Raw genomic sequence first — 25,560 nt, 5'->3', positions numbered from 1 at the left:
TACTTAGTAGGGGGATGATAATGAAAACTGTGATTAATAAGATGGGATTTGAACTATTTAAATATCTAATGTGTTAATGGATATCTAAAAGCATACCTAGCCTACGAGTAGAGGGTCATATATTCTTGATGGGGAGCCGTATTGAAACATCTGTCTTTAATTCTTTTAAATGTTTTGTTTTATTCACTTCAAATACAAAATGACACTAACTCGATTGTTTTTTATTGCTTTTCGAATATCTCCATTATTAATATAATTTTTTTTTTTAAACCTTGAAAGGTGTGTGCGTGTTTCTGTTGTAGTTTTCTTGATAAAAAAATGTGTAAAACTTCTCAACAGAAGTCTGATCGAATCATAAACAAAATTAAACAACAGAGTTGGAAAATATTATATCTTAAACAGACTACATATAGGAAAATAAAGACTTAAAGACTACAGTTTCTATTCAATACAGTGACTTCGTAATTTGCCTTCAAATCCAACTGTTAAGAATTCCGTTGGGGAAATCCATCCCCCATCACGGACGAAATTTTGTGTTTCATTATTTTCATAGAAAACAGAGTGGGTGGGTGTTTTGGAAATCTTGACCAAATTTGAATCGGCAATCACAGCTAGGTTGTCTCTGAATTGCAAAATAAAATAAAAATAAAGTTCATATAAATAATCTCTAATAAGAATCCAATATCCAATTACTTACTCATTGGGTAAAATTTTCCTTATGGGACGGTCAAAGTATGTTGTTTGGTTTTGTATTACTTTGGGTTGTCTCACATCGATTGTTAACAGCGAACCGGCCTCATCTCCCAAATACACAATATTGTCCTCGGATTGGGGACACCAAGAGACATTTGTAAAGCGGACATTGTGATTTTCATAAAGAGCTGGAAATTAGAACAGAGCGAAAATTAAAGCAAAGCTTAATTTATTTAATGTATAACAATTACCAATAGCCGGTCGGGTTTCTCGATCATCCCAAATCAAAGAAGATTTATCCAAGGAACATGTTGCAAAAATATTTTCCTTTGTGCAAGATGCTGCCAGGCCTGTAATCACATCGGTGTGGGCGAAACGAAAACTGCCCTGGGAAACCAGGTCAGCGGTGCCCATATCCCAAATCTAAAAAGGGAAAATAATGTAAAATTGTTCTACAATCCCCAAAGCTCTCAAAAGAAAAATATTACCTTAATTGCACCGTCCTTACTAGCCGTGGCAGCCTTGTGTTGATTACTTTGGAAGCCTGTGAGACATGTTATTGGTTTCATGTGTTCACATTTCTCGCCAATTAGAAACAAACAATAGGGATTCTGGGATTTTCTTACTTCGGAATGTGTAGACCATACTTGCAGGTTGCCGGTATTAAAGGCCAATAGAAGCTAAAAATATATTTTACAGATTTTAATGACAACACACAGATGACAAATCCCACAAAACTCACTATATTTGGCGATACAAATGTCATACAGTTAATAATGGCAGGACACTGAAGTTTGAAACATGATTTTTCCGGCATCATAGATTCACTTTTGTTTTCGATAACATTTGGCTTTTCAAAACCCCAGAGTGTCCCGGTCCATTCACGCCCACTTAGTTTGTTGCAGCAAACAGCCACATTACCATTGGTCTCCTCGAGCGGTGTACTGATGCTTAGGCATTCCCATGCCTCATGCATTCGCGCCGTATGATTTAGTGGACGTCTGGCATAGTCGCGTGAATTGAGATTGGGATATTCGGTATCATCGAAGTCTAAATCATCGGGTGGTTTATAATCATCGGGTGTCTTATAGACATTGCCATAGCTTAGAGGCAGCATTTTTTTCTTAATATATTTAAATTAATTTTATTGAAATAAAAAAACACCGAAAACACCGTGCCGTATTGTTACTTGCTTAGAGCACGATAATTTTAACTCCATCTAGATGTGAAATCGTGCAAAAGCATAATGTTGCCATATTACATACAAGTGTATGACTTCTAATAAAGGGTGCCTTAGTCTAAATAACAATTAGGTAAGAGATAGATGAATTGTTTTATAAATCGTGCAGAAGCCTCGTGTTGCCATATTATAAACAAGTGTATGACTTCTAATTAAGGGTGCCTTAGTCTAAATGACAATAAGGTAATATGCAGATGGATTTTCTTATAAATCGTGCGAAAGCATAATGTTGCCATATAATAAAAAAGTGTATGACTTCTAATTAAGGGTGCCTTAGTCTAAATGACAATAAGGTAAGATACAGATGGAATTTTTTTTATCTTGGCGATAACAAAATTAGGCTGTTTATTATTTTTTATTTTGATAAATAGATGATTAGAGCATTAGTTTTTTCCCACAAATGTTTAGTAATCCGTCATAGATCTCAGCAAAAAATATATAGCAATTAACCCGTAAGTCCTCTTCTTATTATTATTACAATGAGTTTACAAAGCGAATGTGTAACATAATAAACAGAATATTTAATGTAAAACATATTTTTGGCGTTTACGTATTACATTTTAAGTTAAAACTAGTTAAAGAAAGAAATGTTACATTCGCTCTCAGAGGAATGCCTTTTATATTTTTTCTTACACGATGTCATTCGGAGTTTATTATAATACGCGTTTTTCAACAATTTTTACAAATTTAGATAATTTTTCATTCAACATTTTCAATTTCAAAATTGGTTTGACAGTTCATTGTCCCAGTACCTGCGTCGATGCATCTGCCTATATTCTTCTACCATGCATTGTACAATAAAAAGGTAGAATAGCTTCGTAAAATTACAGAAATACAGATCGCTTCCTGTCAGAATTATTCAAAATTATATCCAACAACTTGTTTTCATTTATTTGATACTTTTGTTCATTTTTAAAAAGGGGTCAAATAGCGCGAAAAATGAATGGAATGCCTGTATGCTCTCTAAAAAATATGGTCCTAAGTGTTCAATCTTTCAATTTCGTGGCAAATTTGGTTAATATTAATAATGCGCGCCCTGCAATTTACGTTTCTTCCAATCATTGATTTTGAAAATATTTTGTTTTTATTTCTCAAAGCAATAAATACATACACAAAATTGGCAAGCCATATGTATTAATCTATAAAAACAAATTGATTTTTAAATATGATGTGTTTTATGATGTGTGTTTTTCCACAAATTAAACTTACTTAAATAAATTTTCATTCAAAATTTCGAATCTCAAAAATGTGTTGACATTTCACTGTACCACCAGCTGTGTTGATGTGGCTACCTCTATCACTGTGTCATGGGACTGTTGTCAAAGTTGATTGTATAGTATTGCCAGACCGTTTAGTTGACACCCAGGGTAAAAAATTTTCATTGATTTTGTCGTAGTTCATCGAAGAGAGAGATTTGCTGCATTTTATTTGAAGATAAATTTTATGAAAATTACAATTTATTTTTAAATAAATATCAGTGCAAATCTGAAAGTAAGTAAATCCAAATACGCCGTTAATTTTCATTCCCAAAAGATTGGATTTTCCTTAGAGAATCAGTGAAAATGTATTGATTTTTCCGGATTGTGTTGTGTGTATATGATGAAAAAAACCATACATATACAACAAGAAAATGAAAATTTATTTACATTTTTGCAATTTATTCAATTGCAGAAACCCATAAAGAATCTATTGAATTAGAAAAATCAGAAAAATGACATCTGTACCAACACCTGAGGGACAACAACCACAGCAGCAGCAGCAATCAACGGGATTTGCACCCCGACGCGTATATGAAGGTCAGGCGGCAACATCCAATGGCCAAGGTGGTGGTGGAGCACCAACAGCTGCTGCCCCAACCATGCCGGCCAATCCTACCATCTTACAGAGACCCAAGGTGAAGAAGGAAAAAATTACCGAATTAACAGCCGCAACTGGAAAATTAGCCATTGAGGAGTCACTAAAATTGGTATGTACCTATAAGCTGGGGTCATAAAATAGTGGATGTATGTATAGATATATATGAGGCAATGTTCTTTGGGGGTGGATTTTTTGTGTGTGCGGTATACCATGAAGACTTGTGTCAATTAAATAGCTTTTGATTGCACTATAGTTGGATAGTTAATATGCAATTGTGCCTTTAAGTATACTACATATTTATAAAATGGATGAATGGAAGATATCTTTACGAATGGATATACAATTTTTTTGGACATAAAAAGTTTTTAAAGAAATTTTCATTCTAAATACACGTGGGGCCTATTAACTGTGATAAGGGCCAATGGTAAATTGTCATACATAGGACATTCTAATGTACAATATAATTTTATACAGGGTGAGATGAAAAAACTGCAACCAGTTTCAGACTGCTGTCATTTTTAAGCCACTTGTCCGACAGCTGTCAAAATTATTCCAGTCACAGCTCATTATATTGTTTACAAGCGTACAAAAGCATTTTGGTAAGAATTTTCCAGAAAAAAAGTCATTCGTGATGGAATTGAAGCGTGATAGTGTAATTTCTTTATATTTGGCTGGAAACCCACAAGTGGCTATCGTTAGAGCACACCAGCATTTAAATGTGAATAAATCTCGTGTCTGCGTCTCGTACCATCGCTCGTTACCTGGTAGCGTAGCCCGACATATGTCAAGGAAGTGGACGAAAGAAAACAGCAACATCAGCAGAAATGGCTCGAAAAGTAAAGATGCGACTTAATAGAAAACCGCGTCGCAGTGGCCGAAAAAAGGCTTGTAAGCTGAACATATCGCAATATTCCATTCGGCAAATATTGAAAAATGTGTAAAGCCATTGAAATTCGGAAAAGTGCAAGAACTTACACCGCAAGAGAAGGAAAATATACTGAAAAGAGCTAAAAAGTTGCTTCGCTTGTCCGAAAGTGGTTTTCGCCGATGAGAAAACACTCGTTGTCCAGCAGTTTGTAAACAAACAAAATGATCGTGTTTACTTGCCAAAGAGGTCAGCTAAAAATGTGCACCTTCAGTGGGCCACCAGAACTCAAGCGCCAGCCATGGTGATGGTGTGGGCCGCCATAACATCTGATGGTCGTTCTCCGCTCGTATTAATCGTCCATGGCATCAGAATAAATGCCGAATATTATCACGAAAATATTCTGGAAAGTGTATTAAAGTTTTGGGCACGCAAACATTTTGGTCGCAGACCTTGGACTCTCCATTACCGTCGCATTCAGCACGCGCTACCCAAGAATGGTTACAAAATGAGGTTCCACGCATCATTTCCAGCGCACAATGGCCAACAAAATCTCCGGATACCAATCCGTTGGATTATTGTTTCTGGAGTATTTGGGAAAGCAAGGTTGGTACCAAAAAAATACCAAAGTGTCGATCACCTCAAGCTAGCGCCTTGCCGGGAATGGGCCAAAATACCGCAGAGCAACATTCGGGCAGCGTGTTTCATTGGCCATTTGAAGGCCATAATTCGTGCCAAAGGTGACCAATTCGAACAAATCTAAACTTATTCTGAAATTTGATGCTATTTCCGACATATTTTTGGTTTTAGTCAATAAAATTTAAAAAAAAAAAATTATGGCGTTTGAATTTGATGCAGTTTTTTTATCTCATCCTGTATTTATGTTTATAACGAAATTGTTATATTTTTTATCTTTTTCTCTTTCTAGACTGATGCCAATGGCATTGCAATGAAAACTCCCGTTTCATTGCTGCAAGAACTCCTCAGTCGTCGGGGAATAACACCAAGTTATGAATTGGTACAAATTGAGGGAGCCATACATGAACCAACATTTCGTTATCGCGTCTCCTTTAATGACAAAGATGTACCATTTACAGCAATGGGCGCTGGTCGCTCTAAAAAAGAGGCTAAGCACTCGGCTGCCAGAGCCTTGATAGATAAACTAACTGGTGTGCAATTACCGGAAGCTCAGGCGACAACAACAAATGCAACCACAAATGCTACAGTTGGGGTAGATGGCAATGCCAATGTTTCGGGGGGTGGAGAGTAAGTCATATACATACAAGGAATTGTTAATTAAAAGAATAATTTGTTTTTCATTTTATTTTCAGTGCTGCTGATAAAATTGTTGGCAATCCCATTGGATGGCTTCAGGAAATGTGCATGTCTCGCCGTTGGCCACCACCAAACTATGAAACCGAAACTGAAGTCGGTTTGCCACATGAACGGCTCTTTACGATTGCTTGCACAATTTTGAATTTCCGTGAGGTGGGCAAGGGCAAGAGCAAGAAAATTGCCAAACGTATGGCTGCCCATAAAATGTGGACACGTCTGCAGGAGACACCAATTGAAAATAATCAATTGGCTGAGTCGATGGGCACGGAATTGGGTGGCGATGTAAGTATTATAGAAATAACTCAAGTCAAATCAATTATACAAAGGATGAGCCATATTTTCTAAACTAAAACTAAGCCCTACATTAATATGTTTTTCAAGTCACCATTTTATTGGTTATTGCTTTTTTAAGTCTTAACATAGTCCAACACATCTAAATTTTAAAGATGTCGCAATTTTGTTTTTAATGAATACCTGAAGTTAACAAATTTTTTCTTCTTACAGAAGGCCAATTATTATGGTGATTTGAAAGATATAACTGTACCAACCATCACCAGTCAGCATAGCGCTAAAGTTTCCCAATTTCATAAGACCCTAAAAAATTCAACGGGTAAAAAACTTCACAAGTTGCAGGTGAGAAATCCTTTAGAATTTAACTATAAAAAATGTAAGTAAAAGTTGGGATGTCCCTTTTTTAATTTAAGGATTTTCAAAACTCTCAGGGAAAATGTAAAACATAATGGATATATTTCCATGTTTGGAAAACTATTTTGTTTTATATCTAGAAGTTAAAAAATAGATCCCATAATTACTTTTGATATTTCACATTGAAAAAAGCACCTATCGCTCCAAGAGTTTATCCTTATTATACCCTCAGCCATATGGCTAAAGAGTGGTATATATTATTTGATACGTCCAAAACGTGCCTCACCGAAATAACTGTTTTAGAGCTTATATCACTTTGGACTAAATCCGTTTCAGGACATTTGGACTCGATCTGGGAGTTCCATCCGTTAGTCTCTCTGGCTGGTGCGCACGATAACTCTCGAAGGGAGTATTCGATTTGATCCAAACTTAGGATATCGTAATAATATTGTCCAACTTAGATCGAGCTCGGAGATGGGCAGTATCGGTCCACTCCTTCTAGCACCTCATCCACAAAATGTCAACATTCTCAAAGAAAATAATTTACTGTACAGAAAGTTATAGGATAATCCGATTTTGCTCCAACTTTGCAAATCCTAATATTTGCATCAGTGCCAAGTCAGGTGCGAAAATGGGCAATACCGGCCCACTCCATTCAGTACCTCCCCAGAAAGGGTCAAATTTTTGAAAATTTGTAACTCTTATAAAATGGGATGTAAGTGGCCGATTGTCTTCAAATTACACACAACACAATACTTTAGATAATCCAAGGTCTGGTGTGAAGATGGAATATATTGGTCCACTCCTTCTGGTACCTCCCCCACAATGGGTCCAAATTTTGAATATCTATAAAGCTCATAAAACCTGAAATTAACATTCGATTCCATTCAGACTTGGCACATCTCAATATTTCCATCAACACAAGATCTGTTAAACAGATAGTAGAGATCGGACCATTCCTTCCAGTACTTTCCCCACAAAAGCTCAATATTTTGAGTAACTAAAACGATAGTAAAATCCGAAATAAGCTTCCGGTTCTCGTCATATTTCACACATCACAATATTTTTATTAAACCAAGGTCTGGTGTGAAGTTGGAATATATCGGTCCACTCCTTCTGGTACCTCCCCGACAAAGTGTCAAAATGTTGAGTACCTATGAAGCTCATAAAACGCGAAAATAACGTCCGTTTCTATTCAGACTTGGTATATCTCAATATTTCCAATAAAACTAGACCTTTTGTAAGGATGACAGAGATCGGACCATTTCTTCTGGTTCCTCCCCCACATAGAGTTCAAGATTTTGAAAAAGAAAACGTTCAAAGAAAGCGAAATAAGCATCTAAGATCTGTTTTGAAGTTAATATACATCTATCAACCCCTTCTGGTACCTCAACCACAAAGGGTCACAATTTCCAATACTTATATCTGTCATAAGTTGCGAAACAAGTCGGCGATTCTTTACAACTTTCTATATCTAAATATTTCTCTTAACCAGAAATCTGATCTGAATATGTAATTGATCAAAATTTATGATTTCGCATAAAATTGGATACAAATGTTCGATTTTTTTTCAAACTTTGCACATACCAATATTTATATCTGTATTAGATGAAGTGGAATATTTCGGCCCGCTAAATCTGCTACCTCACAAATATTTCCACATTTTCCAAAAATTTGCACATATCTTATATAAAGTATAGGAACTAGCCGATATAGTCCAATTCTGGTCAGTTGTAATATTTATATCAGTCAGATACGTATTGGTCAATATTGGCCAACTGCTTCAGAACATCCCCCATAAAGAGTCACCAGTTTCAATGATCATAACTCAAGGCTATACATCTGGCGGCAAAACCGAGTGATACTATTTTACTTGTTTAACTTGTTTTTATCATACAATTGAAATGCAATTTCAATCTGGTGTCTTGAAACGCACTTTTAGTAAATTAAATTCAATTTAATTCTGGCGAAAAGAAAGCTGAGAGAGTTTAAATGCGTTACTCCTTCATTAGTCTCTGTTTTTTCGCAGACAGAGAGAGAGTTTTAATCCGTTACTCCTTCATTAGCCTCAGATTTTTTTGGCAGAGAGAGAGAGAGAGTTTACATCCGTTACTCCTTCATTAGCCACAGTTTTTTTTTCGCAGAGAGAGATAGTTTAATTCTTTTACCCATTCATTAGTCTTAGTTTGTTTGTTTCACATCCCATGATAAGTTGTGCCACAAACAGGCTAGTAGGCTATTTCTTTATACTTTATGTTAAGTATTATTAAAACAAGTGTTGTTTTTTGTTTTTTCTTTCAGAAAACTTGCTTGAAGAGTCCCAAAATTGAGTATGTCAAACTTTTGGCTGAAATTGCCCATGAAAATCAATTCGAGGTCACCTATGTGGACATCGAAGAGAAAACATTCAACGATCAATATCAATGTTTGGTTCAACTTTCGACATTGCCCGTTGGCGTTTGCCATGGCTCGGGCCCGACACAGGCTGATGCCCAGAAAATGGCAGCACAAAATGCATTGGAGTATTTGAAGATTATGACCAAAAAATGAATGGCATAATAAGAAATAATGATACCTAAAAAAATTGGGGGCAAAAGCAAATATTATCCCTAAGTAAGCGTACCCCCTTTCAAAAAACTACACAATTTTATAGCCTGTAATGCAGCTGTCGCGTCTATAAAGAAGATGAACCTCCATTGATGATATACAAAAAAAAAGAAAAATCAGAACAAAAAAAATTGGAAATATGGTTTTGTTTTTTATGTTTACATTATGTTTTTGTTATATTTTTTTACAACACACATTTCTTTTTTGGTGCTTCTTTTTACTTTCTCTTACATACCATCCAAAATTATGTATTAAAGCAAGTAGCTGGGTAACTTTTTTTGTAAGCAATTTTTTAAATGCCTCCACACATATATTTTTGAATTTAATTTTTTTTTCATTTAGTTTTGTACGACATTGCTGACCAACAACAGCTACAGGCTTTCAAGTAATATTACAACATGAAAAAAAAAAACAAAAATTTATAATTTAACTAAATACATAAATAACTAATATATAAAATATGCATTTTGCAATTATCTAACTTTTACTTATGACAAAAAAAAACAATTAAAAAAAAAACAAAAAAAGATTAAAAAGCTTATGAAAATTTAAAAAAAAATGAAATGATAAAACCTAAATGTCCACGCTTAGAAATGCAAAATAATTATAATATGAAAATGGAAAATTTGTATGGAAAATTTATATTTTAATTTATAGTTATTTATGTAACTAGTTCAATCATATAGCAATTTGAAAGAAACAACAAGAACAAATTACCAAGAAAAAAATAATGAAAAGAGAACATTCAAATTGCATGCCACAGAGTTGTACTTTGATGAAGACTCATATAATCATGAAAAACAAAAACCACTTTTCCTTTTCAACAAATAATGAACGGAGAACTGTTAAAATTATTTAAACAAATTATGTAATGCAACAGCTTATTGCACTGTGTGTGTGCGTGCGAGTAAAGATTGAAAAAAAATATTGTTTTCGAAATTCGGAAATTCAAGCAGTTAAACTTTTTTAAAAGCGTATGCAGAAATGTTTGCTTGTTGTCCCTGTTTGAATTTTAGAATCAAATGCAAGTTTATTTACACCCACACACACAGTGTTTTAGATTTTCATGCAAATGAATAAGACCTCCAAACCAAGGTACGCGTTTTTTTATAACGTTTAAAATCTATAGTTGCTGCAAACTATATGAGTTTTAAACCACTTACAAGCTATACTTTGCATGGACCTAATGATAAATTTTCCACAAAAACAAGAAAACCTAAATATAAATACAAAACAAAACATGAATGACAACAAAAAAATTCAATGAAAATAATAAAAAAAAAAACAGGAAAGAATTAAAAACTCTTAACTACCACACGCAATCATCCAACACTATTTTCAATATTAGTTTCCTATGATTTTGACAACCACATGCATACATATATTTTTTTATTTATTCGTTTATTTTTTACTTAATATGACTTTGGAAAATTCTTACATTATTTTAGTGCAAAGTGTAGAGGTTGTACATTTCAAATCTAAAAACAAAAAGAAAAAACAAACAAAACAATAACTAATCTTATTACAAACAACTAAATATGGAATAATTTCTAAATCTATTGAACATACTTCAAATTAATTGTATGATGGATTTTTTTTTGTAATAAATAAGAACAACAACAAAAACACTAATTTTGTCACAAAACACCTCTTACATTTCAAAATATTATTATTTTTTTTATTATTGAAATAACGTATTTTTTTATATCGATCACATCATAAGGTCTGGCTATTAGTTTATACATATTTCTGTTTATATAGAATTATATACATATATACAAATAAAACACACTCACATTTCAAATTATCCCTTTTTGCAGCAGATGTACTCTAATTACAAAATACATACATACATACATATTTGAAATCAATAAATTACAAATAAATAAAAAAAAATCATGTTCAACATCGAGAGTGTTTTGAATTATAGAAAGTGAATGCGTCAGAGTAAAGATATAATAATTTGAAGTTTCATTGAATAATATGTACAAGTTCCGGTAGAGACCTAAGGACTTGTAGGGCTGTATTTGGGCATTACGGCTTTGAAAAAAAAAATAAATAAAAATCATCGAAAATATTTCTCTGTTTCTCCACGAATTTGGCTATCAAAAAGCTTCGATCAAAGCTTCGAGCTGCATGATCCATGATGATCTCCGTCATACCAACCCTACTGATCCTGGAATCAGTGATTTGATGGAATGGAAGTCAACCTGTTGATACAGGAGCATAAGAGGAAAAAGGTGGTTAGACCATCTGAAGTGTTGCTACAATGGAACCGATATGAGGATGCGGTTAAGTCGCTCTCGAACCCTGGAAAAAAGGAATGATAGGACTTCGGGTCACTTTTAACGACGTAACGGTGAATATTCCGAAGAGAAGCACTGAGTATTTAAACCGACAATTTGTCGAGCAACCCGAGAGCGACAGGTGCGAAGCGAAGAGTACTACATCGTATCAGATCACTTCCCGCAGAGATGGAACCACCACAGATGTTGTAAATGTCATCCGGAACGCTAAGTCATCCAAAGCGTTGGACCCAGACGGAATCTCAAAGGTAATGCTGAAACAGCTGGATACGCCGAGAGTCGAGTACCTTACGAAAGTTCTCAACCGATATCAGCATACTGTGGGTAGCGCTTATGTCGCTCTCGAACCCTGGAAAAAACAATGATAGGACCACGAGTCGCTTTTAACGACGTAACGGTGACTGATCCGAAAACGTGCGTTGAGTATTTTAACCGACAATTTGTCGAGCACCCCGAGAGCGACAGGGCGAAGCGATGAGTATTTGGTCGTATCAGATCTCTTCCCGCCCAGTAGGAAGCACCACAGTTTACGATGAGAGATGTTGCTGCAAATGTCATCCAGAACGCTAAGTTCCTGGGGGCCAAGTTTGAAACGTTGGATAATCAACTATATGTGTGGACGCCAATGGTACGTTTAATTCCGGAACAAGAAGTCTAAAGCCCGTAGAGTGAAGGAGGGAGTTTCCAAAGGTGGGGTGATATCTGTTTAACCTCTACCTTTCCGGAATTCCCCGCCCCTCCTGACGCCATAGACATCGTAACGTATGCGGATGATTGTAAGATCATGGCATCGGGGCCAGTGGTCGATGACATATGTGAAGGGTTGAACCTCTATCTCGCGTAGCTTGCCGCATACTACCACGCGAGGAACGTGAAAATATCCGCCACGAAATCAACGGCCACACTCTTTACCACATGGTCTGCGGAGATGAGAAAACAGCTGAATGTACAGGTCGAGGGAAATTACCGACCACGAACTACCCCAAGATTCTAGGAGGCACATTCGACAGCATGCTCAAGTCGTCCGCACAAGCCACAGCTATCTGCGACAAGATGAAAAGTCCTCAAGGCGCTAGCCTACAGCACTTGGGGTGCGGACAAAAAACCTTGTTGACCTCTTATAACGCGATGCGGCTCCAGAGTGGTCTGCGAATATAAGTGCAATGCAGTTGAATCACATTCATACCTGCCAGGATGCTTCACTGAGAGTAGCGACAAGGTGCCTCCTTATGACACCAGTGGATCATCTACATGAGGAGGTGGATGTCCCCCCCTTACGTCAGCATAATCATGTGCTATCGTTGCAGTACCTGCATGGGTGTTATAGTACAAGTTATCCAAACCATAATTGGAACTCCCCCACCCAGGCATGTCAGGAAGGCTATACACGATCCAGAGAGGGAGGTTCTACGCTACAAGAGAGAGCCTCTACATCAATGAGCCTAGCGGTCGGGTCTAAGTGGCATTCATACCGATGCAGTCACAGATGCCATCAGGATGAGTGCCGTCCTCGGAGTTCAACCCACCATCCATTGCAGCTTTAGAACGCTAGCTGCCTAGGCAAAACAGGATAGCTTATCACAATTGGGTTTAGGATGGTGCAGTCGTCTAAATTCTTATTGGGCACGAATTGACGAAGATGGGTGTAAAGTTGACCCGGGTGTGACAGAGACCCGCACAATACGCTGCATCTCTTTAATTGCACGGTCAAACCTACCCAACTCACTCCAGAAGATCTCTGGTTACAGCCCATTAAGGTAGCCGAATATTTTAACTACTACTACTACTACTACAACAACAACAAAAGAGGGTAGTTTTGTCACAATTGCGTTCAGGATGGTGCAGTCGTCTAAACTCGTATTGGCCACGAATTGACAAAGATGAGTGTAACGTTTACCGCGCAATACGCTGCAACTCCTCAATTGCCCTTTCAAAGCTACCCTAGCCACTCCAGAAGATTTTTGGCTTGAGCCCGTGAAAGTAGTCGAGATTTTGAACCTGGAGCTAGAGCCAAATCGGAAGAAATGAGACAAACTATTTATACCATCGTAACTTAATACCCAAATAACCCCCCAAACAAAATAAAGAAACGTTACGTCACATTATTGAAACAACAAATTATGATTTTTTTTTTATTATTTTATAATAAATATACTACAAACGACATACTCGTATATGAAAATGGTATTTATATATGCTTAAATACACACATACATATGTGTATTTATATAAATTTATTATGGAGTTACAAAAGCAGGTGTTATGTAGTAGTTTAAACAATTTTGCTTAAGCGATATATAGCAAAAATAAAAATAGAAATGTTTCAATAACAAATTCTCCCCGGCATTTAAATACCCCTCATATAGGGTAAACAAATCGCAAGATCGAATCAAAACGCTTTTCAAGAATGTAACATAAGAACGAATTTTTTCAAGCTTCGAAAAGTCAAGACATTTAAATAGAACAGCAAAAAATAAAATAAACAATAATGTCCTTAAATTCTTCTTAGCTCATCACAGATAAAATGCACTGCACAATATTATCGGGTATATTTAGGGGTTCATCACACAAATCGCCGGTGTTTTTGTCCACCATAAAGATTTCGTTTAGAACTTTATCCGGATCATCGGGATCCAGCGTGGAGACAAGCACCAGGGAGCCTTCAGCCAGTTCGGTGAGTATACGTTGTATGTCCTGTTCGTTGAGTTCACGATCTGTGGTAAACGACGAGCTGGTATCTTGGCATGCTAGATCTGGGGAGGCCGGGCCCAATGTGTTATTACGTGGTGATTGTGATGGATGATAATTCTGTTGTGGTGATTGAGGCGGCGGCTGTGAAAGTGGGTGAGGCAGTTGAGAAGTTGCTGGCGGTGAAGGTGATGGTGTGGGCTGACTTATAATGCTCGTTTCGTTTTCATAATTTTGTGGCGATGCCGGCGATCGCCTTGTCTCCAATGTTGTAAATGAACCATCATCCAAATTAACAAAGGTACGACCCTCATATGGCAAATCAATATCCATGGGTTCATCACAATAGTTATCATCGATGACAAGGCATCTGGAATTTGATGACGAAGAATCTGGAGATTCTGTAATTGGCACTGTTAAAGTTCTTCTTAGGGGTGAACCATGGCTTGTCGACGGCAGTTCATCCTCCTCATTCATATCGGAATGTAACAAAAGATTGACATCTTTTTCAATTTGTTCATCGTCATCCTCGTTGCAGTACTCAGTTTTGGTGGCATATAAAGACATGTGAATTGGTTCATTTTTAACATTTTCAAGTTTAATTGATGATGCGTTTATGCCATGATCTTCCGGCAGGTGCACAACCTCATCCACACCATTATGCTGAGGCAGCACAGAGGCCTTTTCCTTTTTAATGTTTGGTCCACGCCGTCGCCTTCGCCGTACTTTATCACCTTCGGTCTTTATGTCATGAGAAATTGTTTGGTCTTCCTTAGAGGTGGATGTGAGGGATATTGTGGCGGATGTGGTTGCGTGATTATGGGACAACTGGTCCTCAGTAATGGCCTGTGATGGTGTTTCAGTTTGGGGCGGTGTCATCACCTGATTTGGTTGTCCATTATTGGATTTGTTTGATCGTCTTGGCTTTTTGGGAACGGGTTTGTTTTCATTTTGGTAAATTTCACCTGCCTTTAGAGTGCGATCTGCATGGCTTCGGGCATTTTTGCGCTAAAACGAAATGAGATGTAATAAGATAGTTAAAAATATTCTTTTAGTTATGTCAATGTAACTGTGGGGTTACAAACCTTCCTAACAGATTTACTAGCAGACTCCCTGAGCTGGCGCAGTCGTTCTGTTTCCTCCTCACGCTGTTTCTCTTCCTCTTCTATCAGCTTTTTAAGTTCTTCAATATCGAAATTTTTCGGATATAACAGAGCCTTATTGATCAGACTACCATTGATGCGTTCCTCCTTTTTGAACTTAAGCTTTAAATCTCTCCTAGATCGATTTGGAAAGAGCGGTACCATTAGTGAGAAATCGGTGCCCACAGTTTGCAGGCAACGATAGAATTTAACCGTTTCCGCTGGCGGCCAATCGCGTGTACGTTTCTGCCTCGAATAGAAACCATTCATGCCGGTGTTTTCATCTAAATATATTAGCGAAGAATTGGCCAAAACCTTACGAGCCTCCTGTTCTGCCGTTGTCTCAATCACCAACGATTTATCATCCAAAATTAGCTCACCATTTGAATTCAGTTTTAGCTGTGGCACGGGCATGGCATCTTCTTTTTCAGCATCATTTTTATCGGCATCGTTTCCTTCTTTTTTCATATCTTCACCTGTATTCTTATCACCGCTCTCTAGCTTAATATTAGGATTGGGTTTTTGTTCCATTGGATTGGTGGAGGGATTGTAAAATATAAGATCGGACATTTTCAAGGCCGATTTGTCGGGGACGCCATTCGAAAAGCGGGCTTCAAATTCTCGTTTTAAATTAAGTTTGTGTTCATCGGCACGACGGCTTTTGTGTAAACTAACATTTGAGTCTGAAAATACCGAGCAACCGGATTCGGTGCGCACACGAGCCATACCAGCCGACATGACTCCATTTGGTAGATACTTGTGGGGAGTGTGATGATAATTGTGGGACGAACTGGAATTTGAATGTGTGCTCATGGACCCGGACAAGTGTCTTTCTCTTCTTGGTGTGGGCATTTGAAATTCCCCACTAGGACACTCATCATTTGCTGTGGCAGTGTGAGGTGAGGGCGAAGAACCCACAAAGCTGTTGCGTCGTTGACCAAAAACGGGTGTTGCTTTAATGCGTTGTCTGGATTGTTGACTTTTGGAGGGAGACATGGGAAAGTCATTGTTGGTTTTTTGCAGATCCATTTGCAGTGCATTCTCCTCAATGTCTGAATAGAAGACATCATCTGTTCCATTATTATTCGATGTATGGCTCGTGGAACGTTGATATCCTACCTTGGGCGGACATTTAAATGTGCTCGAATCGTTGCGTTCATCTTTCTGTGTATTGTTGTTGCTGGCATTTCCAGTCTTTGGGCTATTTATAGAATCTTCATTGCCCTTATCTGTACACTGGGCATCATTTGTTGCTTCTGGTTTGTCATTGTGGCTTTTATCATTTGCAGTCGTGTCAATTGCATCGATTATCGAGTCAGCGGAATTAACCTCTTTTTCTGCAGTCGCATTTTCTTGGCCTACACCCAAGCCATCCAGACTGCTTTCACTAACTTTCGCGGTGGTATCCTGCGTTTTTTCTGGTTCCTTGGCTAACTTTACTTCCTCTTCTGTTGTTCCTTTAGAGCTTTCAGACGGACATGTTTCATTTCTTGTTGGAGCATTTTCACTTTTCACATCTGCTACTTTGGGCTTACGCTTCGAATTTAATGCAATATTCGCTTGCACTTTTATTCGCGGTCGTCTCATAGCCATGGTGATGGTTTGTGTACATTAGAATTTTTAAGTTTTCATTGAATTTAACAAAAATTAGAATTAGAGAATTTCCATAAAAATCACGCAATTAAAAAAATAAAAACAAGACCACCACGAGACATTTCCGAAGAGTTGTAACTTTGTGTATGATTTTGAGTAATATTTTATTCTTCACTGTTTAAAGAGGGTTGCCAGTAATTGGGGAAAAATATCATATATTAAAATATAAGCTTCCGATTACTTTCGATTTCTTTAATATCCATTTCTGCTCACCGTTTCTTTGTCAAATATGGTTGATCCTGTTATCAACCCACTTTACATTGTGCTATGTTTTTGATACAAGAAGAAGTCTCATTTATTTGTTTCCACACAATATCACATCTTATAGACGTATTTTATTTGCCAAATTATTTTTTGGCCTACACCCAAGCCATCCAGACTGCTTTCACTAACTTTCGCGGTGGTATCCTGCGTTTTTTCTGGTTCCTTGGCTAACTTTACTTCCTCTTCTGTTGTTCCTTTAGAGCTTTCAGACGGACATGTTTCATTTCTTGTTGGAACATTTTCAGTTTTCACGTCTGCTACTTTGGGTTTACGCTTCGAATTTAATGCAATATTCGCTTGCACTTTTATTCGCGGTCGTCTCATAGCCATGGTGATGCTTTGTGTACATCAGAATTTTTAAGTTTTCATTGAATTTAACAAAAATTAGAGAATTTCCATAAAAATCACGCAATTAAAAAAATAAACAAGACCACCACGAGACATTTCCGAAGAGTTGCAACTTTGTGTATGATTTTGAGTAATATTCTATTCTTCACTGTTTAAAAAGGGTTGCCAGTAATTGGGGAAAAAATATCATGGAACATATATTAAAATATTAGCTTCCGATTACTTTCGATTTCTTTAATATCCATTTACTTTTTACTAAACAATCTTGATATTCTATTTCTTCTTTCTGTTTGCTGTTCCTTTGTCAAAAATGGTTTTTCATGTTATCAACCCACTTTACATTGTGCTATGTTGTTGAAACAAGAAGAAACCGTATTTTTATTTTTCCACACAATTTTACATTTTATAAATCTATATTATTTGTCAAATTATTCTTTTTATGCTTTACTACATGAAATTTCATTTCTCATATTTTCTATTAAGCAATTCTCCCACATGTTCCATTAAATGTTTGCTCACTCATTGACATTCATAAGTGTGAACCCCCCTAATGGCATGTTAACAGTAAACACAAACTGACAACCATGTTGAGGTCAACTTTGTTTACATTTTATGACATTAGGTCTCTTCACGTGTTTTCTCAAAAAGATGGAGTCTGTAATATCTCCAAAGGATAGAATGCCCTTAAATATTAAAGGTAAACAGACCCAGACCTGTAAATTCTCTGTCATACACTAACGTAATGTATTCTCTGAATTCCCTCTCTCTCTCTCTCACTCACCATTTACAGAGACAAACGACATTAACATTTTAATGTAACGATGAGCGGCCCCAAGAAACGAAACCAGCTATTGCCATGCATTTGACATTTGGTGGGTGCTGCACATGTATTTCAATCAATTTCGCAGCATTTCGGTCAGACGGCATAGTTTCATTTGCAAAATTCTCAAAATTTCCAATTAAAACAGTCTAAACGGGAAAATTACATCAATTTTACGTTCATTGTATGAAATAGAGACAGTTGGGGGCTAAGAAAGGCAGGTCTCAGTTAAAATCGTGAATAGTTTTGGTACATTCTCGAAAGCCGACTACACACAATGTTGTGATATGGTTATGCAAGCAATAAAAGTGGAATAACTTTTGTAATTATCTCGGCCGTTTTTAAATGCATCAATAAAGTTCTGTGCGACAAATCAAACCATGGTGTTCAGTCGAATTGTGTCAAATATAAAACATAGCTCAAATGCCGCATTGAAATCATGGTGCTATCAATGCGAGAGCATCTTGGCCCAGCGCTCGAGAAGGTTGCAGCAGCTGTTTACATTTTATCATCGGGTCTATGGACCGCAGGGGCTTAAAATGCTAATACGTTCCTATCACCGACAATTGCCGCAATTCAAGGGCAAAAACTTTGTCCTAAGTGCTGTGGGTGCCATTGGCTTGACGGCATCAAATGGAGTTTCGGGGGGATTCGATTGGAGTTCTGAGCGCCTAAGCCTGCTAAATTTTGAAGCCTGCCAGGGTGATATTGAATTTATCAACACCCTACCACAAAATAAGCTTTGTGATCTATGCAAGGAGTATAAAATGAAATATTGTTATTGTCTGGTGGGCAATAAGAAGTGTCCTGCAGCGACCGGTAATGGTGGTGGTGCTGGTGTCAATGAAAAGAAAAAGCCAATGAGAGGAAATTGTAGGAGAGCATTTCATTTTTACAAAGATGGTGCGGCTGAAATGGGCAGGGCCTTAATACAAAATGCCGAAGAACAGCCATGGGAACCGTACATGAGCAAAGATCAATTTTCGATATGGCGCAGAGAAGAACGCTCAGCCATGTACTCGTATAAGGTATATGCCTATTTCAATGATATTTCGGCAGCTGATTTGATGCATGTTCAAGTTGATTTGGATTATCGCAAGGAGTGGGATAACACTGCTGTGGCCTTACATTTGATTGAAGAAGATCCGGTGCCGGGAACCAATTCCCATCTCATCTATTGGGAAATGCAATGGCCCAGGCTGTTCAGCAATCGTGATTATGTGTATTGTCGTCGTTTTGTGTGCGATGACAAACGGAAGGTTATGATGGTGGCAAATCGTGGCACCACCCATCCCAATTATCCCCAGTATGGCGACAAGGTGCGTGTCACAGACTATTGGAGTTTTATGGTCATTAAACCATATCGCAGTTTTCAAGAACCCGGTGTCCATTATGTTTTGACGTATTACGATGATCCCGGCTTGCCAATACCGCAAAGTGTCAAGGCCTGGGTCGCACAAAAACAAATGCCTGATGTTTTACATAACATGTATCATGCCACGAAAAACTATTCCTATCGCAAGGCATTGGCCATGAAGGATGTCTTTAATAATTTCACAACCATTAATGATGACTACACGGCCAATGAGTCGCGCAATAGTTGGTTTAAGAAGATTTTAAGGCATAGAAACCACAATGAAAGCTTAAAGGAAAAGGAAAAATGAAAAGCGAATAGGGGCAGAAATTAGTAAAGAAAAAAGGGGAAAAGGGGAGGGAGAGAGAAAAATTGGTTACAGAGCAAAGAAAGCTGGGGTGTCAAGCACAGAAGATTTCCTCTTCTGTTTCATTTTCCAGCAATGGGAGGTCTGAAGAATTTTTTTTTTTTAGAAATTGAAAATTTCTGTGCTTGTAGCCTTGGCCCATTTTCCAAATTGAAACCCCAATTTATGGATTTCGCAGATGTCTGCATTAAGAGGCTAATTCGGTATTGATTGGCAAATGGTTTGCTACTCTTTTTGAAATTCAAAATGTCTCCCACATTCCCCTTTTTTTCTAGAGCCATGGCAATGTGGGTTCACTAACCGTAAAAAAAAGAAATTAAGCCCAATTACGATACCAAATATTTAGTTTAGCTAAATAATGGAGAAAATTAAGACTTGAAAAAAAATCTCCTCTTTCTATCTATGCCTATTTCTTTTTTCTTGGTTCTCCATGGAAGTGGTAAAAAAATGAAAATTTTGTATCTTCAAATCGGTTAATTTTATGATCGTTTTTTATTAACCCTAAAAATGAAATGTTGAAAAAAATTTAAAAAAAAAAAAAAAAATATTAGAATCTTTTCTAAAGATATTAGATTTTATTAGGTTGATATAGAAAAAAATACGTTTGAAAAAATAATAATTTTTTTTAAGATTATTTTTTTAAATATTTTAATTTAATTTTTTTTATTAAAACAAAATTAATTTAAAAAATTTGTTTCTTTAATTTCAATTTTTTTTTTATTTAAAAAAAAATTAATTAAATTTAATTTTTTTAATTAAAAAAAAATATTTACAAAACATTTTAATTTAAAAAAAAATTATTTAAATTTTAGAAAATTAAATTAAATTTAAAAACTAATTAATTAAAAAAATATTTAAATTTAAAGAAAAAAAATTTTAAATTAAAAAAAAATTTAATAAATATTTAAAAAAAATAATCTTAAAACGTTTCTTAAAAAAAATGTAGAACTCATCAAAATCTAATATTTTTAGAATTTAATTTTAATATTTTTCCCAAAATTTGTAAAAACAAAAAATTAAAAAATTGGGAAAATAAAGTCTCTCTGCGTTCCGTGTGCAATATAACTGCATTTTTTGTAATTGAAATATTAAGCATTTGTTTTTAAATAATTAAGAATTTGATTGTTTCTCCTTCTAAATATCAAAATTTTGGCAATGGGCAATCCATAGGAAATGTTATGATTTTAAATAATCTTTTTTGTTTAGCTTCGATCTCACACAAACTATTCGAACGAATTATAACGAAAAAATATCCCAAATGGAGAATTAAAGATTGTTAAAAATATATACCTATACGATGAATGATATTCTATATAAATGTATGTAAAACAAATAAGAATGCTAAATACGAAAGAATAAATATGTTGGAATTTTAATCGAATTAAACAAACTAAAAAAGGCTTTTTATTTTTACGCAAGGAGAAGTGCAATCGAAATGAACTGAGAAAAATGATTAATGTAAAGATTACAAACACAATTGGTATATAAAATTGGGTTATATCATTTCAAATAAAAGTAAAAAAGTCTATCATCAACGAAACAAGATCCAAAGTCAAATTACTTTGCCTTTTTTTTTACATTTAAAACTATTTATTATTTATATAAAAATTACTTTACGTATTATTATAATACAAAACACATTAATACTACAACATGATAACTTTATGAGAGCAGTAAACTGAACAGAACAAAACCAGAGCGCATATTATTTCTTTTTTCGATCCTGTGTACATTTCGGACAAAACCATTTGCCTTTGGGCTTGATGGTCAAGCCGACACAAGCGAAATGGAACCACTCAATGGGACACTGTAAATAAAAAATAGGTTTGTTAACAACAAATTTTCAGAAAACAAACATCAAAACTTACATCTGGATTATCACAGCCAATCATTTCACCATAGGAAACTTGATGGCACAAACAGTAGGTGGGCTCATTGGGATCAACGGGCATATCGAGAACATCACTCGGATGTGTGGCAGCCGTGTGACATGACTCCTTTTCTGAATCATCCAAATCGACATTTTTCTGCTTTATAAAATAAAAGCAATTTAATTAATTAATAACCGTATTACAAATTGGAAATAAATACTTATTTTAATTAATGATTAAACATGCGTTTTGAGTTATGATGTTATGAACTATGCAGTTAAATAAAAAATGAGGTTACCGGTCATTAATATTCAGAAAGGTTTTAAGAGAAAACAAGTAAAATAGTATCAGTCGGTTTTGCCGACAGACGTATAACCCCAGCCTTGAGTTATGATTATACAAACTGTTGACTATTTATGGGGGAGGTTTCGAAGCAGTTGGCCAATATTGACCAATTCATATCTGACCTAAGACTGATATAAATATTACAAGGTGCCAGATTTGGACTATATCGGCTACTTCCTATACTTTATATTAGATATGGGCAAATTTTTGGAAAATGTTGAAATATGCGTGGGGTAATAAAAAAATTGGCTCGAAGTATTTGTCTAATTCAGATAAAAATATCGGATTGGAATCGGATGTTAATTTCCCGTTTTATGAGCTTCATGGATATTCAAAATGTTGAGCCCTTGTGGGGGAGGTACCAGAAGAAGTTTACCGATACATTCCATCTTCACACCAGACCTTGGCTTAATAAAAATATTGGGATGTGTGTAATTTGAAGAGAACCCGATTGATTATTCAAAATTTTGACCCTTTGTGGGGAAGGTACCAGAAGGAGTTGACCGATATATTCCATCTTCAAACCAGACATCGGATTAATAAAAATATTGCGATGTGTGTAATTTGCAGAGAATCGGATGCTTATTTTGGATCTTATGAACGTTTTGCATATTCAAAATTTTGACCCTTTGTGGGGGAGGTACCAGAAGAAATGGAGCGATGTCTATCATCTTGTGTTGATGGAAATAGTGAGATGTCAAGTATGTATAAAGATCAAGTATGTATAAAATCGGATGCTAATTTCGTGTTTTATAAGCTTCTTGAAAATTCAAAATTTTGACCCATTGTGGGAGAGGTACCAGAAGGGGTGGACCGATATATCCCAATTTCACACCAGTCCTTGGGTTAATAAAGATATTGCAATATGTATAATTTGAAGAGAATCGGATGCTTATTTCGGATTTTATGATCGTTTTGGTTATGCAAAACTTTAACCTTTTGTGGGGGAGGTACCAGAAGGAATGGTCCGATCTCTACCATCTTTAAAACAGATCATGTGTTGATGGAATTATTGAGATGCGCCAAGTTGGAATAAAATCGGATGTTAATTTCCCATTTTATGAGCTTCATGGATATTCAAAATGTTGAGCACTTGTGGGCGAGGTACCACAAGGAGTGGACGGATATATTCCATTCATAAACCAGACCTTGGATTAATAAAAATATTGTTATGTGTGTAATTTGAAGACAATCGGGCACTTACATCACATTTTATAAGCGTTATAATTATTTAAAATTTTGACCCTTTGTGCGGAGGAACTCAATGGAGTGAACAGATATTGCCCATTTTCGCACCTGACATAGCACTGATGCAAATATTAGGATTTGCAAAGTTGGAGCAAAATCGGATTATCCTTTCTCCTTCTTTCTTTCTTGAAAATGTTGATATTTTGTGGGAGAGGTACCAGAACGAGTGGACCGATATTGCCCATCTCCGAACTCGATCTAAGTTTGACAATAATATTACGATGTACCAAGTTTGGATCAAATCGGCAGACGGACGAACATCGCTAGAACGACTCCAAATATCCTAAAACGGATTTGGTCCTAAGAGACCTAGGATCTAAAATCGATATTTCGATGAGGCACGTTTTGGTCGTATCAAATGATATATGCCCTCTTTAGGCATATGACTGAGGGTATAAAAAGGAAAGTTTTTTTTTATAGAAGGAAATATATTTGTAAAAGGGTTGATGATTTTGTTTTCTAATTTTTAAGATAATCAACAAATGACCAAAAAACTTGTAGGAGCACCAAAAAATGGCTCAATTTGAAAATATATGCTATCTGGAAACGGACGGACGAATTCATAAATGGAATCAAAATACCTCGCTTCATGTTCAAAATGATAAAGTGATTTTGTTAGATCTTCAAATATCTAGATAGGTATTAGATTATGAATACCGCGTGACATATGAAAGATGTTATCAAAGCAATTTTCCAATGGAAAAACTACAAAAGCATACCATATTACCAACATACTCATAAAGGAAATACAATATCACAATTTTACTCTGCTCGTAGGAGAAAATCACAAAAAAATAATTCAAAAATAATTATTAGATGATGAAATGGATGAGATGAATTACCTTTTGACCCCCCTTGCGTGTTTCTTTTTCTTGATTTACCTTCTGCTTTTTCTTTTTACCACCTTGACCACCGGCCGCAGCCGCTGCTGCTGTTGCACTGTTATTGGCCTCGTCATCTGAGGATGTGATGCGTTTCTTTTTACCCGTTGCCTTGGCATCTTTGGTTTTTTTGCGGCCCTCTAGAATATCAAACAAAAATATACTTAAAAAAATATTGCAGAACAAGCAAAACGTTTCAAAACTCACTCTTAACTTGCGCTTCCTCTGACTTGCCACGCGTTGAGGAGGCCTTCTCTTGAATTTCACCTTCAAATCGGGCCAAATCATTATCCAGCCGCCTTATTTGCTTGTCTACCAATTCATAGGTTTGTATCGCCAATTGGACTTTGTCATCGCTGTATTCCTTGGCCTTAACAAACAATTGTTGAATGTCGCGCAAACGCTCTTTACGTTCCTCTTCGCTCATCTGTGACGAGTTATCGGCCAATTTGCGCATAAATTCTTTGGCATGGCTGTCAATACTCTTCATTGCGGTCTGAGCTCGATCATCCAGCTTGCGCATCAATTTAAAATTCCTTTCTAACTCAGTGGGTAAGGACTCTAATCCTATATTGGATAATACTTCAGTAGTAGAACATTGGTAGATTTTTTTATGTGTCGTTTTCATTGGTTGTTGGTGATTTTATTTTAACAAGATGAGAATGAAAGATGGATAATGATTGTTGGTTTGGTTGGTTTTGGAGGTGCAGGTGGTAGGTTGTTGATGGAGATGAGATTGGATGGAGGGTTGCCAATGAAAAGGGAAAACATTGTTGTTTTTTTTTTGAGTTGTTGTATGTACATGTATGAAATTGTTGTGTTATTCAGTGCAAGATTCGTTATGTTATGAACACGCATTCCGCTTTAATTACTTACCATCCAAATAGTTTTCTAAATAAATAGCCGAGGACATGGTTCTTTACTTGAGCTGCTGTGTGTTTCTAATGTTTATAAACAAAGTAAATAAAGTTCTTAATGAATGATGTATTTACTAATGATGACGCTTCCGACAAGGGATTGGAGATGGCAAA

At 36.1% G+C, this 25,560-nt stretch overlaps 5 protein-coding genes across 12 annotated transcripts; 2 read left to right on the top strand and 3 right to left on the bottom strand.

The window, feature by feature from the left end:
- Positions 1-155: 155 nt before the first annotated feature.
- On the bottom strand, positions 156-1,904 carry LOC101889260 (protein valois). Its single transcript, XM_005188082.4, has 5 exons — positions 1,436-1,904; positions 1,182-1,373; positions 945-1,116; positions 698-881; positions 156-622 (listed from the first exon to the last, which is right to left on the bottom strand). The coding sequence occupies exons 1-5, from the start codon at positions 1,808-1,810 to the stop codon at positions 442-444; spliced, it is 1,104 nt and encodes a 367-aa protein (XP_005188139.2). The 5' UTR covers positions 1,811-1,904; the 3' UTR covers positions 156-441.
- Positions 1,905-3,276: 1,372 nt separating this feature from the next.
- LOC101888961 (interferon-inducible double-stranded RNA-dependent protein kinase activator A homolog) lies at positions 3,277-9,660 on the top strand. Of its 2 annotated transcripts, XM_005188080.4 has the most exons (6): positions 3,277-3,424; positions 3,605-3,899; positions 5,584-5,921; positions 5,987-6,272; positions 6,495-6,623; positions 8,937-9,660. In XM_005188080.4, exons 2-6 carry the CDS (start codon positions 3,645-3,647, stop codon positions 9,183-9,185), a joined length of 1,257 nt encoding a protein of 418 aa, XP_005188137.1. In that variant the 5' UTR covers positions 3,277-3,424; positions 3,605-3,644; the 3' UTR covers positions 9,186-9,660. The 2 variants fall into 2 exon arrangements, with proteins under 2 accessions (XP_005188137.1, XP_005188138.1); XM_005188081.4 differs by lacking the exon at positions 6,495-6,623.
- Positions 9,661-13,954: 4,294 nt separating this feature from the next.
- Positions 13,955-17,140, bottom strand: LOC101887477 (transcription factor TFIIIB component B'' homolog). The gene is made up of 2 exons (XM_005192058.4): positions 15,322-17,140; positions 13,955-15,244 (listed from the first exon to the last, which is right to left on the bottom strand). Exons 1-2 carry the CDS (start codon positions 16,969-16,971, stop codon positions 14,054-14,056), a joined length of 2,841 nt encoding a protein of 946 aa, XP_005192115.2. The 5' UTR covers positions 16,972-17,140; the 3' UTR covers positions 13,955-14,053.
- A 1,365-nt stretch (positions 17,141-18,505) lies between these two features.
- LOC101901607 (stAR-related lipid transfer protein 7, mitochondrial) lies at positions 18,506-20,173 on the top strand. The gene has a single exon (XM_020039650.2). The coding sequence runs from the start codon at positions 18,844-18,846 to the stop codon at positions 20,125-20,127; it is 1,284 nt and encodes a 427-aa protein (XP_019895209.2). The 5' UTR covers positions 18,506-18,843; the 3' UTR covers positions 20,128-20,173.
- Positions 20,174-21,683: 1,510 nt separating this feature from the next.
- LOC101897535 (inhibitor of growth protein 5) lies at positions 21,684-25,560 on the bottom strand. Of its 7 annotated transcripts, none has more exons than XM_011297277.3 (5): positions 25,406-25,560; positions 24,737-25,096; positions 24,491-24,669; positions 22,053-22,211; positions 21,684-21,991 (listed from the first exon to the last, which is right to left on the bottom strand). In XM_011297277.3, the coding sequence occupies exons 1-5, from the start codon at positions 25,440-25,442 to the stop codon at positions 21,890-21,892; spliced, it is 837 nt and encodes a 278-aa protein (XP_011295579.1). In that variant the 5' UTR covers positions 25,443-25,560; the 3' UTR covers positions 21,684-21,889. The 7 variants fall into 7 exon arrangements, with proteins under 7 accessions (XP_011295579.1, XP_011295578.1, XP_005190893.1 ...); XM_011297276.3 differs by having other exon boundaries at positions 21,689-21,991; positions 24,737-25,111; XM_005190836.4 differs by having other exon boundaries at positions 21,690-21,991; positions 24,530-24,669.

Source organism: Musca domestica, unplaced genomic scaffold (genome assembly GCF_030504385.1).
Source record: "Musca domestica strain aabys unplaced genomic scaffold, Musca_domestica.polishedcontigs.V.1.1 32, whole genome shotgun sequence".
Lineage (NCBI taxonomy): Eukaryota > Metazoa > Arthropoda > Insecta > Diptera > Muscidae > Musca > Musca domestica.
The sequence above is the reverse complement of the archived record's forward strand: the minus strand, read 5'-3'. Positions and strand labels throughout refer to the sequence as shown.